Source organism: Peromyscus leucopus, chromosome 13 (assembly GCF_004664715.2).
Source record: "Peromyscus leucopus breed LL Stock chromosome 13, UCI_PerLeu_2.1, whole genome shotgun sequence".
Classification (NCBI taxonomy): Eukaryota; Metazoa; Chordata; class Mammalia; order Rodentia; family Cricetidae; genus Peromyscus; species Peromyscus leucopus.
In genome coordinates this window covers 27,036,712-27,054,698 of record NC_051074.1, presented here as the reverse complement: position 1 = coordinate 27,054,698, position 17,987 = coordinate 27,036,712, and the positions used below count along the sequence as shown (strand labels likewise).

General features: G+C 41.8%; 1 protein-coding gene across 4 annotated transcripts in view; it reads right to left on the bottom strand.

The window, feature by feature from the left end:
- Positions 1-17,987, bottom strand: part of Myom1 (myomesin 1) — a 119,464-nt gene that overhangs the window by 92,707 nt on the left and 8,770 nt on the right. For all 4 annotated transcript variants that reach the window (XM_037210185.1, XM_028874076.2, XM_028874074.2 and 1 more), the window contains exons 3-5: positions 8,889-9,029; positions 7,333-7,582; positions 6,307-6,464 (exon numbers count right to left, since the gene is read on the bottom strand). In XM_037210185.1, the coding sequence (XP_037066080.1) occupies positions 6,307-6,464; positions 7,333-7,582; positions 8,889-9,029 (549 nt within the window). The remainder of the gene's footprint in view (positions 1-6,306; positions 6,465-7,332; positions 7,583-8,888; positions 9,030-17,987) is intronic.

Here is a 17,987-nt window from a genome sequence, read left to right as displayed (position 1 = left end):
TGACCAGTGTTTGATCCCTAAGACACACATGTTTGAAGGAAAGGAACCAACTCCTAGTTGTCCTCTGACTTCCCCACACACGCCATGGCCTGTACACACACACACACACACACACACACATACACTGTATAAATGTTATGTTAAGAGTTCTGGTTGAGCCCTACATCTCTCCTGCTAAGTTGCTGGTCCTTTGATGATGGGGAACTGTGTGTATGTCTGATACACATTTTCTTCTGTTCCCACTCCTGAGGGAGTCATAGGCATATTGAAGACGCTCAGCGTTGGTTAAAATGATTAAGTAGAATTGTTGTGTGATAAAATTATACCTTCACATTTTTTTTCACTAAAGAAATCAAATTCTGGAAAATGCATTCCTCACGCTATGGATGATTTTAAATGAGTGCACACGAAGAGAGTAAGTTGAGGCTTTCAGAGTCCTGTTTCCCTCAGGTCTGAAATGAGGAGGGTTGTTCTAACCCAAGAGTCACAGCCGGATGGTAAGTATTGACCCTCTCCCTGCTCACAGAACACAGAAGCCATTCTGCTCTCTGAAAGCCCAGAAGCGGCTTCAGGTAGTTGGTTCAACACAGCTCTTAACAGTCAGGATGATGGGATCAGTAACAGTTAGCGGCAACCTTCATCTCAGACGCTCCGGTTTTCACGAGCAAAGGGGTAGGTATGCTTTGTGACTAGGTCGGCTTGGGCCAACTGAGACTCAGCGGAGCAGCTCCCTCTTGTTTGTTTGTTTGTTTGTTTGTTTGTTTCACGTGCTGGAGGGCTTTCAGGAGCTCTTCCCAGCACAAGGGAGCAATGTGCCACTAAACACTGTGGCGTGTGCTGCCTGACCAAATGACGGAGTGACACTCGGGTTGGCCTCCACTCAACAATGCTGTCCATATCTCTATAAAGTTTGAGTCAAAGTGGTATTTTGCAGCTCCCAGAGTTGCGTCACTTTTCCTGCCCTCCAGCAATCCTAGACTTAGCACCTTTATATGTTCCCAGCTAAACATTCACAGCTCTTCTAAGGTGACCACCTGGCAAAGGAAACTGGTTTAAAATGCACAACGCTTGACCATGGAACTCCACAGAACTCAACATGTCGGAGAAAGAAACTCCAAGTTAACACAGGACAAAAGGACTGTGCCAGAAAGAGATTCTGTTCCGTTCTGCAGGGAATGTCTGCTATGAGGCACTCAAGTTTTGGGTCTCTTGAGCCCGGCTGCCTTCAGTATTAAGTCAGAGTGGAAAAGAAGGGGGTTTGGCCTGCCCCCACACACTTCACAGCTTGTTGTTTCTGGAAAGTGGAATTCCAAACTAGCCAGTCATCAGCTAGCTGTGGAGAGTAATCTACACCCTGGGATTGTTTCCAAAGGCTTGCTTAAATGCTTTGTATGGATACCGTTTTCCTTACCTGCTCATGTAGTTTATGAAGCACTAACTAATTCATTTCTGTGTGTATGGTATTTCTGGAATACTGTCCTACAACATTGTCCATTTAATGTATAAAACACACTTCATCCTTACACACAAATGTCAGCCTAGTGCAGAGTTCATGTTGATGATGAAGGGCGGCCGGGAGAGCTCTTTGGTGGAGTGAAATTCAGTGAAACAAGAAGGCTCTGTGATCCTTTCTCTGTCATGATGCCATGCAAATTGAAATGACTTTGAACATGTTAAATGGCACCACAGACGGGAATGCTGGTGAGAATACGCCTTAAAGAAATAGTACTCCCCCTGTAAAACCAATTATCTGGGACTACAGAGTTGGCTCAGTGGTTAAGAGCAGAATGCAGTTAAATCTCACCATTTTAAATAGTCCACAACCAATTTTCTCCTTTCACAAATAACGTTTTTTGAGACAGGGTCTCATGTATCCCAGTCTGGCCTTGAACTCCTTATATAACTGAGGCTGACTCTGGACTTCCAGTCCCCCTGCTTCCATCTCCTGAGTGGTGGGGTGACAGGCATTCGCCATTTGCTCAGTTTAGGCAGCTGTGGGGCTAGAACCCAGGGTTTGTGCATGACAGGTGAGTACTCTACCAACTGAGACACACTCCCATCTGTAAAAAGCATGTGTTGTTGTTGTTGTTTTTCATTCTCTAGGTCTTACCATTTCGTTGGAAATAAGTTGGAAATATGGGTGTCTAAGTGCCAGAGGACATAGGCTGCTCCGCACACAGTGCCTCTGCTCTTTTATCCCACTCCACAGGGTCAATTGCTGTCCTCGGGTTCTAACATAACCTTCCAGAATGTATGCAAATGAAACAACATAACATTCTGCTTTCCCCGCTTAGACCAGTAGATGTTAGGCAGGTTATTGTATAAAATAGCCTACTAAACATTAAAATTTCATTTTTTTCCCACCACTGAAATATCTCCATGGCGACAAGGCCCTCTCCATGATGGAGGCTTCACCACCCTAGGTGTTGGCGTTATCTGTAACGACCTTTCCTACTGAATGAAGACACACAAATAGGACTCCTTCTGCTTTCAGGGTGATCTGGGACCTCCAACGTGCTCTGTACCTGGCCTTGCTGAATGTTGCGTTTCTGCTGCGCATCGTTCTCTGGGTAACCTCTAAGTTCCACTTAAGTAGATGTGGCCAGTAACATGAGATTGGCCAGGAGAGCAGCTGCTGCCTGCTCACATTTGTTAGACCTAACAGTCAGTAGCCAGTGGAAACTTGGAGCCAAATGGCCTTTGGAAAAGGCTGTGAGGGAACCAGACCCCTAGTGCACAGGCCTCTCAGAGGCACAGCTGAGGACTTAGCTGCTACCCATGAGGCACTCTGACTGTACCAAGCACCCTCACAAACACTTCCCTTAACCCACCCCACGTTTTTCTCTCATCTGTACTCGGTGTCGGGACCATGAAGCTGCAGCCAGGCACCAGAGAGGCCAGTGATGTGATCACCAGCAGCTTTGGCTCTCACCTCATGATGAGTTCCCTGCTCTGGGAGTAAGAGGATGCTTATGAAACGTGTTCACCTTGCATCCATGTTGTGACATAAATTAGAATTCCAGCTGATGTTTCTTAGAAAAGGCACCATGTCCGCGAAGAGACACAAACCCACAAGGAACCTGTTCCCAGAGGTTGGTTTACCTGGCTGGCAGTGAATCGAGCTTAAGTTCCAGGGATCCTCTCTGGCAGAACCTTCAGATTATTATTAGCCTTATATTCCTTTCTGCAATGTGACCCTCAAGTTCTAGAGGCTCCGTGCCCGACAAGCCTGGGTTGGACCCTGTCGTCACCATAGCCAGCTGTGACTATGTGCACGCTGAGTCTCAACATGTCTGCTCACCCAGGGGCAACTCTTGGTCTTGGAATATGGAAGGCACCTTCCTCACTGAGCCAGCTCGCCAGCCCACTCAGACATAGAATGGTTTCTTAGCTGCTCTCTGGTTCTTTTGTTTTTATTTGTATTTCTCACTGAACATGAAAGGGAGGCATTTCTCTAGGCTTTCTGGCTTTTCCCTCCTGGAAGAACTGATGTAAAGAATGAGCCTTGGTAAACGGTGCCCTCCTTCAAGTAAAAGGAAGTCACCTCCGCCAAGCACGGAAGGAACGCGAGTAGGACACTACCGCAGAAGGAGGTCACTCTCCCAGTCCTTCCTGAGACAAATGGAAATGAATATTTCAAAGCCACAGTTGTAAGATTTGCTGTCAATGTACTGTAATTCATCTCTGTTAGTGAGGAGAACTGAAAAATAGACAATATTTCTATTTCTGTTTTTGTTTTTTTGAGACAGGGTTTCTCTGTGTAGCTTTGCACCTTTCCTGGAACTCACTTTGGAGACCAGGCTGGCCTCGAACTCACAGAGATCCGCCTGCCTCTGCCTCCCGAGTGCTGGGATTAAAGGCGTGTACCACCACCGCCCGGCCCAATATTTCTACTTTTAAATGTAACTTGAATTTTAAGAGTTGTCTCATGCTTTGTATGGGGAGCTTTTGTCTGTCTGTCTGTTTGTTTGTTAATTATTCCTTTTCCAGGCCAACAAAGTACACCTAAGGAGTTTAATCTTCAAAGCTGAGCCCTGCCTCTGAGAAACCCCATGGCTAGTTTCAAAACACCATCAGGAACATGGCCAGGTTATGTTCTAGCTGCTGCATTTTAAAAAGCGCTTAAAAAATTAATACTTTTCTCCTAGACATTACTTTGCATTCTTCTGAAAGTCATCTTTAGTGTTTAAAAACAAAACAAAAAAAGAGCTAAGCAAAGTGGTACACTCCTGCAGTCTGGAAGTCTGAGTCAGTAGGATCGTGAGTTCAAGGCTGGCCATAATCTCAAACAAACAAAAGCAGATAATAAAAAAAAAATCTTAAATTAAAAGCAAAAAAGAGGGGCTGAAGAGATGGCTCAGAGGTTAAGAGCACTGACTGCTCTTCCAGAGGTCCTGAGTTCAATTCCCAGCAACCACATGGTGGCTCACAACCTTCTGTAACGAGATCTGATGCCCTCTTCTGGCCTGCAGTCATACATGCTGTATATATAATAAATAAATAAATTTAAAAAAAAAAAGCAAAATAGAGAGCAAGGAAAATATTCAGCAAACCTTTCTATCTGATTAAGGACTCTAGTCAACATTCATATATTTAGATTTCTGAGAGAAGGATTTTTTTATTTATCAAATAGTATTTATGGGAACTAAGCATCTGTTCATCTTCATGGATTTCTGCAGAAATGTTTAGATTTTCTTATTTGGTAAGTGATATTTGTGTGTGGGGTAATCTAATTCAGGGGATCACACACACAAGACAGGTGCTCTACCAATGAAGTTCATCTCTAGACTTTCCTTGTTGTTGTTTATTTGTAGTTTTGTTGGTATATCTTTTGGTCTGGTTTTTGGACAGGGTCTCATTATGTAGTTCAGGCTGGTCTTGAACCTGCAATCCTCTTTTTGAGACTCTTGGAGCTCACTATATAGACCAGGCTGGCTCAAACTCATTAAGATCCCCCTGCCTCTTCCTCCTGAGTGCTGGGATTAAAGTTGTGCGATATCACATCCAGCTATAACTTTTAATTACACTTATCTATCTATCTATCTATCTATCTATCTATCTATCTATCTATCTATCTATCTATCTATCTAGTGTGTGTGTGTGTGTGTGTGTGTGTGTGTGTGTGTGTGTGTAAGAGAAAGAGAATATATGAATGAATATATGTATGGGCATGTTGTAAGAATTGGGTCTCTCCTTCCATCACTGGGTCCTGGGTCTTGAATGTAGGTCATCAGACTTGGTGGCTAGTGCCTTTACATGCTGAGCCATTTTGAAGGCTCAGTGGTTGTTTGTTTGTTGATTTTTAAAGAGAAAACATTCCTTCAAAGGTTGAATGGTGCAACTTTATAGTCATAAGGAAGTGTGGGGGCAATAGCAATTAATTTTTAATTTCCTTTTATATTTCAAAATTTGTAAGTTAAAATTTTAGCCGGGCGTTGGTGGCGCACGCCTTTAATCCCAGCACTCGGGAGGCAGAGCCAGGCGGATCTCTGTGAGTTCGAGGCCAACCTGGGCTACCAAGTGAGCTCTAGGAAAGGCGCAAAGCTACACAGAGAAACCCTGTCTCGAAAAATCAAAAAAAAAAAAAAATTTTTAAAACATTCCTTTTTGTTGAAATATTAGAACTGTTTTGTGACATTTCTTATCTTTGTTCACTATAATAAATTATTTGCCATAGTAATTCATAGTTATTTTTGTCACTTTGTTATTGTTGCTTTTGTTTTTGATTTTGAGACAGAAGGGGTAGAGACAAAGCACTCTGAGTTTTAGATTTTTTTTGTGTGCATAAGTACATATTCATGTGTGCATGTGCACATGTGCAAATGTGCACAAGTGTGTATGTGTGTGTGCGTGTGAAGGCTAGGTCAACATCAGGTGTCTTCTTCAGTCATTCTCCACCATACTTTTGAGACAAGGTCTTTCACTGAACCCGGAGTTTCATGATTTGTCTAAAAGAGGTGATCAGCAAGCTCCAGGGTTCCTCCTGTCTTCCCCTCTTCGGCACCCAGCTTCCTACATGGTACAGGAACCCCAACCCAGATCCTCATGTTAGAACAGCCAGCACTTCCCAACAGAGCCATCTCTCCCTCCTTTATGATTATAAAGCTATTAAAATGTACAATCTGTATATAAGACCATGTGTTCTTCCCATTCATAAAACTGTCTCGACACCTTCGCTCTTTTGAAAACACGTACAAATTTACAGTGTCTTTGCTGACTCTTGCATATTGCTAGTTCAGGGTGTTTTCTCTAGATGTAAACTCAGCTTGCTAATCAATTCTCTCAGCTTGCACAAAGAAAACATACCATGTGAGACGAGGTTCCGGCCAGCCTGCAACGGAGCAATGTAATTTCACATTTTCGTTCTCCCAAACGGTGTGAGAACGAGGTTTAATGATAAATTCGGGAGCGTGGAGTAGATGGTCTTCGTTTAGCTTTCCATGATATGCTTGGGTCTCTTCTAGCTGAAAAAGCAAGCAAGTAAACAAGCAGATGTTTCCAAAATACCACCAAGTCAAAGTCACTTCTAGTGCTAAAATAACCAGTAGAAGCCAAAAGTGTGCTTTCCCTTTGTTTTGTTTGAGGTAGATTTTGTTTTGTTTTGTTTTGTTTTGTTTTGTTTTTGTTTTTCGAGACAGGGTTTCTCTGTGTAGCTTTGCGCCTTTCCTGGAACTCACTTGGTAGCCCAGGCTGGCCTCGAACTCACAGAGATCCGCCTGGCTCTGCCTCCTGAGTGCTGGGATTAAAGGCGTGCACCACCACCGCCCGGCTTTGAGGTAGATTTTTATGTAGCCCAGGCTGGCCCCCAACTCACTTTATAGTCAAGGATGACTTCAAACTTCTGATCTTCCTGACTCCACATCTCTCTGGCATCGCCATCATGTCCCACTTTATGGGGTGGTGGGGATTGAACCTGTGGCTCTATGCATTATGCAAGCAGCATAAACTTACTGCATTCTCAGACCTAATTTTTACATTCTGGTCCTTATTTTTACAGTCAGGTAAACCATTTCCTTCCTGATTTTAAAAATTAGTTTGGTTTTTAAAAGCCAAAGATTGAGCAACACCCCTACAATGTCTCACTAAAGTGGCTTCAGAAATTTATTTCATATCTTTCAAATCTGGATTTCCATGAAGTTTAAAATTCCAAAGTTTGACCTGTGCATTTTGACGTCTTTTCTCCTTGTTTCCATTAGCTTTGTTTCCCTCTAACCCACATATAGTTCAGCCCTTGAAACAACCCCGTCCGGATCTCCGCACACACGTGCTCACCCACAGCTTCTTAAACACGTCCCCGTTTTTTCTAAGTAGCACGGCATTAGCTCTCCTTACTGTTTTCCTCAGCGACAGCTCCTCTGCTTTCTCTCGAATTACCACGCTCCTCGACTTCTTTTCCAATGTTTCTTCTCGTTGAAGGGAGGATGTGGCCTGTTTGGACACTTTGGACTGCTTGGAGGCTGTGGCCTGCTTGGAGGCTGCGATGGCTTCCTCGCTCGCCAGAAGAGTCCTCTGGGCTATGTACGCAGCAGCTTCTTTGATTCTTTCCTCCTCGGTGTCTCTGACCCCACTGATGTGCACTTGGCTGAAACAATGGGGCAGAAGGCGGGAACAGCGTGGGAATGACAAGCCTGAGCTCAGGCCCAGTCCATGCCCCTAGGAAACCTGCCATCCGAAAACCCTGGTGTGGGGCTGGAGAGGTGGCTCAGCAGGGCACCTGCAGAGGACCCGGGTTCAGTTCCCAGCTTCCACATGGCGGCTCACAGCCGTCTGGAGCTCCAGTCCCTAGAGATCTGATGCCCTCCTCTGACCTCCATGAGCAATGCATGAAGGCGGTAGGTACACTTGCATACATGCAAGAAAAATATTCATACCCATAAAGCAAAAAAAATGATCTTTTAAAATATCCTGACAAATCAGAGTCTAACTCTTTATTATAGAAGAGAGTGCCTCCCTTTAACACTAAGAATGACAAGAGCAACGATTCCTATTATGGTTCTAGTGCCTTTCACATATGATATCTCATTCCATCCAAATAAAACCCCACAAGGTAGACACTATCTCCCCTGTTTTAGATATACGGTTAACAAGGCTTAAAGAAGTTAAGTAAACAGCCCAAGGGGTTTCACTGGCCAACTTAGTGTGTTTAAATATGATTTCATTTACAATAAAAGGTGAAGTTATGATTTTTTTCCAGAAAAGACAACAATGTACAATGAAATAGAGATCAAATGTCTGTGACCTGATATGTGACTGTGTGAACTCTGCTGTAGCGCACAGCCAGAAATGCCCAGACGTGTACCGTGTCCTAATGTCACATAAGACTCTGGTGCAGAGTGGGGTTCTTTAGTCCCCCAACATTTTATAGTCTGGGTTTTTAACATACATCATTTTTAAAATTATTATCAGCATATACTAACTTTGCAAAGCACCAGGCTTTCTTACTGTTATTCTATACATTGATCATACATAATACATTTGATCATATTTGTACCTCCAGTGGCCTTTCCTCCCCTCCTCCTTTCTTTGCCCTTCCACATCTTCACCTACCCGGTTCACTTTACACTTTAGAGTTTTGAATCTTCCTTTTTACTGGACAAATATTGACTATGAATAGTATTTAATCACTCACATCTAAAGCTCTACTTCTCATGTCAACTGACCTTATACAGCATTATGCCCTAATCATTCTCTTTTGTCACGCATCCTATATATGACAAAAATGTCTGAAAATGAAATACTTTGATTTCAATGAGCCCATCCTTCTCAGTGTGGCTTTCAACCGTCCTAGGTCCTTTTAAAACCAATATATAGCGAATCCTCAATAAATGGTAGCTACTCTTGACACCTCACTTACAATAATTACACATTGGGAGAGAAAGTACACTCACCGTCCAGAGTAAATAGGCACCATGTAGTTTCCTGGCAAGTTTTCTGTCTCCTCTCCAGACAGAAGGCTCCGCTTGGCTCTCTTTATTTGGGGGCTCAACTTGGATGAATAATCTTCTAACAGCAGACTGGAATCTGTACGTCTGAAAGAAGACCCCTAACATTAGACAGAACACAGAGTGCATTTAAGATATCCCAAGGGTTGACGAAGTAGAGGGTGAGGGGGCACCACTTAGGGAAAATTTCCTAGAACCTTAGGTCTCTAATATTATTGTCTTTTCCCTTCAGAAACCAATTGGAGTTAGAAAGATTGCAGATATGTAAATGTACTCCAGACAGACACTAAGAAAAAATAGTGATTTCATGGCTTTTTCCCTCTAAAACTTGAAGGGAAACGAGGAAGATGTTGATATTTTCAAATAGCCTTTGTAGTTAAGATAGTGTTTGAAATTTAGTCAATCTATATAAATGTGTTTCTTTCTTTCTTTTTGAAGTATTGGGAATCAAACCCAAGGCTTGTAGGCAAGCATATAAATGGCTTTGATACATTTTGTATTCAAGTCCTCTTAGACTAAATTGGGAACTTGGCAATTCTCCACACAGGGATCCAGGGCTACTCTGATGCAGAACCCTAGGTTCTCACTGTGAGACCTTTCCATACATACTTCCAGCAATCGAGGAAACCCTGAACTCATCGAACAAGTTTTCATTACATGGACATTTGGAGTTCAGTGATACAGTATGATAAAGAACACTAGGGCCAGTTCTATTTGACTATGCACATTGAGGCCAATGTGTGCAAGGAGGTAGTTTGTGTTGGAATGAATGAAAAACCCCACTGGGGAGTTGGAAAACAGTAGGAACCATAAAATAAATAAATAAATAAAATGACAAAACAAAAAATAGCCTTAACCTATGTAGTTGTGGAGTTAAATAAAATACAGTTTTCACACAATTTCATGAACTCAAGTACATAGACTCCCAGGAACCAATGTGTAGATTGAAGACTGCAAATTCCCTGGTCTCTATGGTGATGAAGGATGTCAACAATAGGAGACTGTGTGGGAACTCTCTGTACTTAATTTTTCCCTGTAGACTTGAACTACTCAAAAATAAAAATAATATTATTAAAGCTCCTAGTCTAGAGAATTCTTAAAAAGATGAAGCCTGTGAGTTATATCTCTTGGGAAATATCAAGCTACGCAGTTAAAATTATTCAAGGCTTGATCATTGCCTAATGTTTAAAAAACACTTGGAGACACTTAATGGCTGTGCATTAAGAACACTTACTGCTCTTGCAGAAAACTGGGGTTCGGTTTCCAACACCCACCTGTAACCCTAGTTCAGGAAATCCAATGCCCTCAGCCCTCTGAGGGTATCTGCATGAATGTGGTGCACATAGATTTACACACACACACACACACACACAGACACACACACAAACACACACACACAAACACACACAGACAGAATAATCTTTTGTAACATTTAGAAAAGCAAAGAGAAATTACCTATATCAAAAGCAAAGCTATGGGCCAAACATACACACAGTATAAAATGGGTAATGCAAGAAAGTAAGTAGTACTGTACAAAACAAAGATTTCCAGGGTGCACAGAGGCCCAGAGTCTGAGTAGACACTAAGCACATACACATGAATGAGTGTGTGTGTATCTTGTCTATTAAAACTGTGCTGCACATGCAGGCTTGGCTGCTATCATTGATCCTCTGGTGTGGTCACATGGAAGCGGCACACTCTGCTACCCAGGACGACAGCTAGCTCATTTCTATGGAACAGTGTTGAAGCTAAAGGTTAGAACCTTGAAGTTGAGCTTGTGGATTGCTTACCAACTGGAAGCCAGAGTGAAATTTGTTCCTGGCTGACTGTTCCAGCAAAAGGACTGCATTTTATACCCCAGGTCACAGAGTACAGCCTGTGCTTATACAAGTCTAAGTTTAAAGTGGTATTTACCTCCACCTCTTTACTCCATTACTATACAAAATAAACCATGAGATCAAGGGTATTGCTGCCTTTCTTATTTTTGAGAACAGTGAAATTTTCTTTTTACTCTTCTATTTTTACTCTATTTTTTATTTTTGTTTCTACAATCAAAGTTTTGCAAACTCATTTTTCAATGTCTGATTGCAATAGAAGTTATGATACTCCATTATTTTTGTCTGCTCCTTTTTTCCTGTAAGACAAATATTTTAAATAATAAACTTATTACATAGGACATATCCCAAATGAGATTATCTCATTCTCACAGGTAAATCACAGCAGCTGAGTTTTAATAGTTAAATTAGATGCTAAAGATTTGTGGCACTAGCACTGGCTCCCATTTAATATTTTATCTTGAACAAATACTTTATAAAAAAAAAGTACTATGCTGCTATATATTATATAGGAAATATAAAATTGCTACATTTTTATGCTTTCTAAATCTTATTCAAGTTATTGTTTCTTTTTTTCAATCTGAGACAAGGTCTCATTATGTAACCCTGCCTGTCCTGGAACTCACTATGTAGGGGCCTTGAACTCACAGAGATCCTCCTGCCTCTGCCTCCCAAATACTGTAATAAAGGCACGTGCCACCACAACTAGCTAAGTTATTGTTCCTTACAGAGTGTGTGAAGTAGATGTCAAATTACCATCTGAATTGATGATTTAGTAATGTCAAGTTATTTACTGACTGATTGACTGAGATAGGATCCTGCTGTATAGCTCAGGTTGTCCAGGATCATGGCGGCTCTCCTATTTCTTCCTCTCAAATGCTGCTACTACAGGTGTGTGCAACTGTGTGCAGCTTCCAAAATATTTACTGAAGCTAGAAAACAAAATTAAATTAGGAATACAATGTTTTGAAGAACCATGTAATAATCAGTTTGAATAGAATAGCAGTCTATTTTGTTGTGATCCATGAAACCAACGTCTAATGTTTTATACTATCAAATCTTAGAAGAGTTCAGTAAAATATGTAGACTTTAAATTCCTTTGGCTCTAAAAACCTAAATATGAGTTTATTAATTTCTTGCAATTTTAGTTGTATCTAACTTTTGGTAGTAATCCTTCTCTAATCTCTCAGTTTCTGAGTAGATAGTAAAGCTGACATACATAGCACTGTGTAAGTATTTTATCTATTAAAATTGTGTTGGCTGTTCCTTATGTACTTAGATTATGAAATTCCCTGTGTCCTTGAATTTTAACTGATCAAGTAAGTCATATTAAATGTGAGGCCATGCATCTGTCTGTGGCTATGTCTAGGTTCATCTTTTTGTACTGACTTATTATGTCATATGCTCTACTAATAGGCTTACATTTAGTAGATTTTAAACAAATATCCTGATATATATATATATATATATAAAATCACATCTATGGCCAGTGGTACCATGGAGAAGGGATGGAGTCAAAAGCCAGAAATCACTCTCTGGAAATATTGTAGGAATCCAGATATAGTCTGACCTATGCATCTAATTAAAATACTGAACAGCTGAAAGTGTAGCCTTCACACCAGTGTGCTGGCTCACACATCTGTAATCCTAGCAGTTGTAGCCTTCACACCAGATATGTTGACACACATCTGTGAACCCGCAGATGGGAAGCAGAGGCAGGAGGATTACCACAGGTTTGAGGTCAGCTTGGTCTACATAGTATATAGCTCTAGAATGCAAAGGCTATAGATTGAGACTCTCTCTCAACAAACAAATAAAAAGTATACTCTCACACTTAGACCATGACAGAATAATACTGAACAGGAGAAGCAAGATGAAAAGTACGTATAGAATTCTAGAGCTATACAGTATCTCAATGACACTTCTTTAATAGGTTCTTCTCATATACGTAGAAACGAAAGCTTAGAGCCGGTCTTACATGTTTGTATAGCAAGCTGGTGTTTGAACTGGGATTTGTACCTAAGCCTTCTTGAATTTCAGGTCAGTATTATTTCTACTATGCCACTGGTCTCCAACTTCTGTGACAGTACACTTAATCAAAAAATATTAATTCACACATACTTGTTTACTAATAAATTCTATGTATACACAACTATACTGTCTCAGTTGATAGATTATTATGGAAAATTTAAAGACAAAATTCAATTTAAAAGAGAAAAAGAAGAGGTACTCGTCTCCCTATACCTTTCCAACTGTGGACTCCCCACTGTGGAGACCATAATACCATGCCACATTGCCTAGAACGACTCTGATGGTCATGTTCTGTTACTGAATTGCAGCTTGGCATTATAAAAAATCATTGCAGGCCGGATAGAAATACAATAATTATTAAACAAATTAAAATGTAGTGACTTAAAATTATGTTTGTAATAGTCTCATGACTTGTGGAAATTGGTCTGGTTTCCTGAAATGGATAGGTATGGGAATGTTTAATGAGCATGTTACTTTCTGAAGACACCCTGACTGTCAAGCATCACAGAAAAATGGTGCAATGTGGGCCTGTTTTTGCTACCTTTGCCTCAAACTCGGAGTCATCCATCCTCACGTGCTCCAGGCTACCCTGCATTGCAGGCTTCTCTGTTGTCTTTCCTACTGAAGAGTGGTCTTAGCTACTTTTGGATCCCCAGCACTACAACCACACTTGACAGCCAATAAATGCTTATTGACTGATGTGGAATCAAGACTCCGACTCCTGTAACCATATCCTGACTGCGAGTACTAACAACTGAAGAACTATTACAAATGAGCAATGCCGGCACCTGGGGGCGGCTCGGTTGATAAAGTGCTTGCCATGCCAGGATGAGGACCTGCATTTACTCCCCAAACCCAGGTTAAAAGGCTAATTGCAATGGCGTGTATTTCTAATTCCAGTTCTGGGGAGGTAGAGACAGAGGATCCCCAAGGCTCACTGGCCAGTCAGCCTAACTACTCGGCAAATTCCAGGCCAATGAGACACTGTCTCAAAAAACAAGGTGGAGAGCACCTGAGAGTAACACTGGAAACTGACCTCTGGTCTCAACTCACACACACACACACACATGTGTACTTGTGCCCTCCCTTACACACACACACACACACCACACACACACCACACACCACATGCACAGACACACACCACACACACATACACACCACACACACACACACACCCCACATGCACAGACACACACACACACACACACACACACACACCACACACCACATGCACAGACACACACCACACACACAGATACATAACACACACACACACACACACACACACACACACACACACACCCCAATGCAGAAGCAGGATTCCCAGTACCGAGGTTAGTTTTCCATCCATTCCTCTAGTCAAAAGGCAATGATAAAACAACATATCATCAAGACTCAGCTCTGAAGTCAGACAAAGGAACACATTAAACAGATAAGTGGTTCTTCATTCAAAAATTAATTTTTAGAACTTCATATGGTTATTTATTGTGTTATGTGGAGGTTAGAATGCTCTTGTGGGAAGACTGGAGCAGAAAGATCACAGGTTTAATGCCTGCTTAGGTAACTTAGTGACCCTGTCTCAAAATAAAAGGTAAAATAAAAGAAGGCTAGGGTATATATACATTGGAGGTAGAAGGTTTGCCTAGAATGAAACAACCCTATTCAATACTGTAATAGCTAAATATATATTGTAAGTAGATTAAAATAAGCACCAGAGAAAGAGTGACATGATAAAGCCTCAAGAAGAAACAATGAAGTAGGAAACAGAACAGAAATAGATAACATTGGTGAAGACTCCCCCAAAGAAAACTCTGAAAAAAATTTTAGTAGCTTAATCATGAAAAGAAAGAAAGTATGTTATTAAAATCAAGAATGAAAGTGGAAATATTATAACCAGCCCCACAAAACTAAGGAGACTCATAGGTAAGTAATGTGAATGCTTCTCAGGGTGTCAACTCACTAGACTACTAAGATGTAATGTAACGATTCCTACAAGACCAAAATGACCAAAACTATCTCAAGAAAAAAATGTAAAACTCTGAATGATCAAAGCCAAGCAACTGAAATAATAATCTAAAATATTCTCACAAGGAAAAACAGACACCTGGCCGTGGATCTCTGCATCTGCCTCCATCAGTCACTGGACAAAGGCTCTATGATGACAGCTAGGTTGTTTGCTAGACCGTTCACCAGAGTAGACCAGTCCAGGCACCCTCTGGACCACTGCCAGCTTGAACTGTTGGGAGGGCACCCAGGCAGGGGGATCGGGATCTGTCCCTGGCCTATGGGCAGGTGGCACAGCCATATCTGAATGGAATGGCAGAAGTCATAAAACCAGCACAGCTGCTTGACAAAGATCCAGCAGAGCTGAGCCACATGATGGCTGCCACACCACCTTTGGTTTTCATGTCCACCTGTTACATACTTGGGCACTTTTAATATTTGTACAATTTGAGGATGTTGGATTGATGGAAAATTCCTTATGAATCATTTATGCCTTCTCCCAGGAATGCTGCTTCTAAGCTTATCCAGGAAAGTTCTGATCATACTATTCCCCACACACACACAGACACACACATACTTTGAAGGAGATATCCTTATCTACTTGAAGGTCTTCCTAACACCTTGGAGGTTGTGACACATAACGAAGCCCGAGGTCTCTTCATGGGGCTATGAGACATTCTTGAAACATCTGTCCCTGTACTTACACAGGAACAAGATATTCAAAACAAAGCAAACTCAACAAGATTCGGTGGGCTACAGGAATTGTCCACAGTTCAGATTACAAGCCTCTTCCCACTGTACACTCAGACAATTACGTGGCATACAACTCTGCCCTACATGGAGACATATTGATGAGCAAAGTATGGAGTGGAAAGATGATGAAAGTATGAGATGTTAGGACTTCCCTCTCTATTAAAAAAAAAAATAAGTCTAATAGGTGCCAGACATGGTGGCACATGCTTGTAATCCCAGATCCCAAGAGGCAGAGGCAAGAGGGTCTCTATGAATTCGAAGCCTGGTCTAGTGAGCTCCAGGGCAGCCAAGACTACATAGTGATAGCTATGTCTCAAAAACCAAACCAACCAAGGGATGTTTGCTTCAACCTCCAGTCCTTAAAGACTAAGTACAATAGGATCTAAACCAGGTGAGGTGAAGCGAACCCTGTCATTCAAGGTTGATTTACTTCAACAGAATAAAAACGAACCTCACATTATCATCTAAAATAGACGTAAAAAAAAGTTTGGACAAAATTTAGTGTTCATGTTTTTTTTTTTTTTTTTTTTTTTTTAAATCTCTCAACAGGGGCTGGAGAGATGGTTCAGTAGTTAAGAACACTTGTCCTTGCAGAGGACCAAGGTTCAGTTCCCAGCACCCATGTGGCAGCTAACAATTGTCTTTTAACTCCCTTCCCAGGGGGGTGGCTTCTTCTCCACAGGCTCCTGAATGCATGCGTGTGGTACACATACATCTACTCAAGCACGCATAACAAAAAAAAAGTAAATATTTAAAAAAAAAATAATCTCTCAACAAAATGAAACAAGAAAGGAACTTCCTCAACCTAATGGAAATCTTTGGCTCTATCTACATGAGGAATCTATAGCTAATATCATATTTAGCATGACACTAATATACCATACTTGTATCCTCATACTTCTTTCCTACTTTTACTTGAGTTCCAAAGATTAAACTCAGGTTCATGGGCTAGCTGTGCAGCAGTAAGTAGCTTTAACCACCGAGCATCTCACTGGTCCTTTAACAGTTCTTTTGTTGTTGTTTGCTTGTTTGTTTGTTTGTTTGTTTGGTGTGTGTGTGTGTGTGTGTGTGTGTGTGTGTGTGTGTGTGTGTGTGTGTTTTGAGATAGGGCTTCTCTGTGTAGTCCTGGCTGTCCTGGAACTCACTCTGTAGACCAGGTTGGTCTGGAACTCAGACAGATCCACCTGCCTCTGCCTCCCAAGTGTTGGGACTAACGGTGTGCACCACCACACTCAGCAAGAATGGGAGAGTTCGCTCCTTGTTTTCTAGGCAGACGCTTAACTTTAGAATCAAGAGATGCCTCGTTCTGTCAAAAAGCTGTCACTTTTGCACTGAATTGTTCCATCCTTGTACAAGTCACATTGACACATCCCATCTCACAATGTAGATGGTCCTGTAGTTGACTAGATGTGGTATCAAATTTACTTCCTCATTCCCAGAGAGTGCTGGGAAAAGGTCAAGCCTGCTGAAACAGTTCCCACAGGCTTCCCCACTGTCTGGTCAGCAGGAAGGTGCCGACAGACATGACATTTCACCCCAGGCACAGGGATGGTACTCAGGTCAACAACAGGCTTGGCAAAAGCACCTTCACCCACTGAGCCCTATGGCCGGCCTTCTTCTGGTATTTAAGTACCAAAACAAAGATGTCATACTACTTCCTGTATAGCTGAAGATCAAAGGAAAATGGAACAAAAGCAGAAAAGCCTGGGCTTGGGATGTGGCTCAGCATGTAAAGCGATCACTGTAAAAGCATGGGCAGATGAGTTGGATCCCAACACTCATGGAGAAAGCTGAATGTGGTAACATGTACCTGTCATTTCAGCACTGGAAGGAGAGGAGAGGATCAGAGCTTGCCGTCCAGATAATCCAGCTGAATTCTCAAGATCTTGGGTCAGTGAGAGTGCTTGTCTCAAAATTGTGGAGAGTGATAGAGGAGGGCAGCGGACACTGACCTCTGGCCTCCATCATGCGTGGACGCACAATGCATGAAAATGCACACACAGAGCCCTTGCATTCCCTTTTCATAACAGAGCCTTGTATTTGTTGTTGACACCACTGTTATGTAAACGCATCGACCTTGCCATTCTGACAGGGTTTGTGCTGCTTTTAGTCTTTTTTTCTCAATGTAACCATGAACTAAGGTATTTAATGTGTTTTATAACATAGTCAGTGGCTAATCTGTGCTACAGCCATACTGACTCCAAGCGAGACTCACTGAGGTCAGCCAAGCCCTGAGCACATATAAATCTCTGAACTTTCCACCTTAACACTGGACATCTAACTACAAAATAGAGGGTAAAAATAGACCTAGCCTAGTGCTTACACACACTGCAGAGAGATGCAGTTCCAACGCAGGGGCCTTTACCAACAATACTGTTTACAATCCAAAGACAAATCTCATTGAGCAGGAAAAATCCTA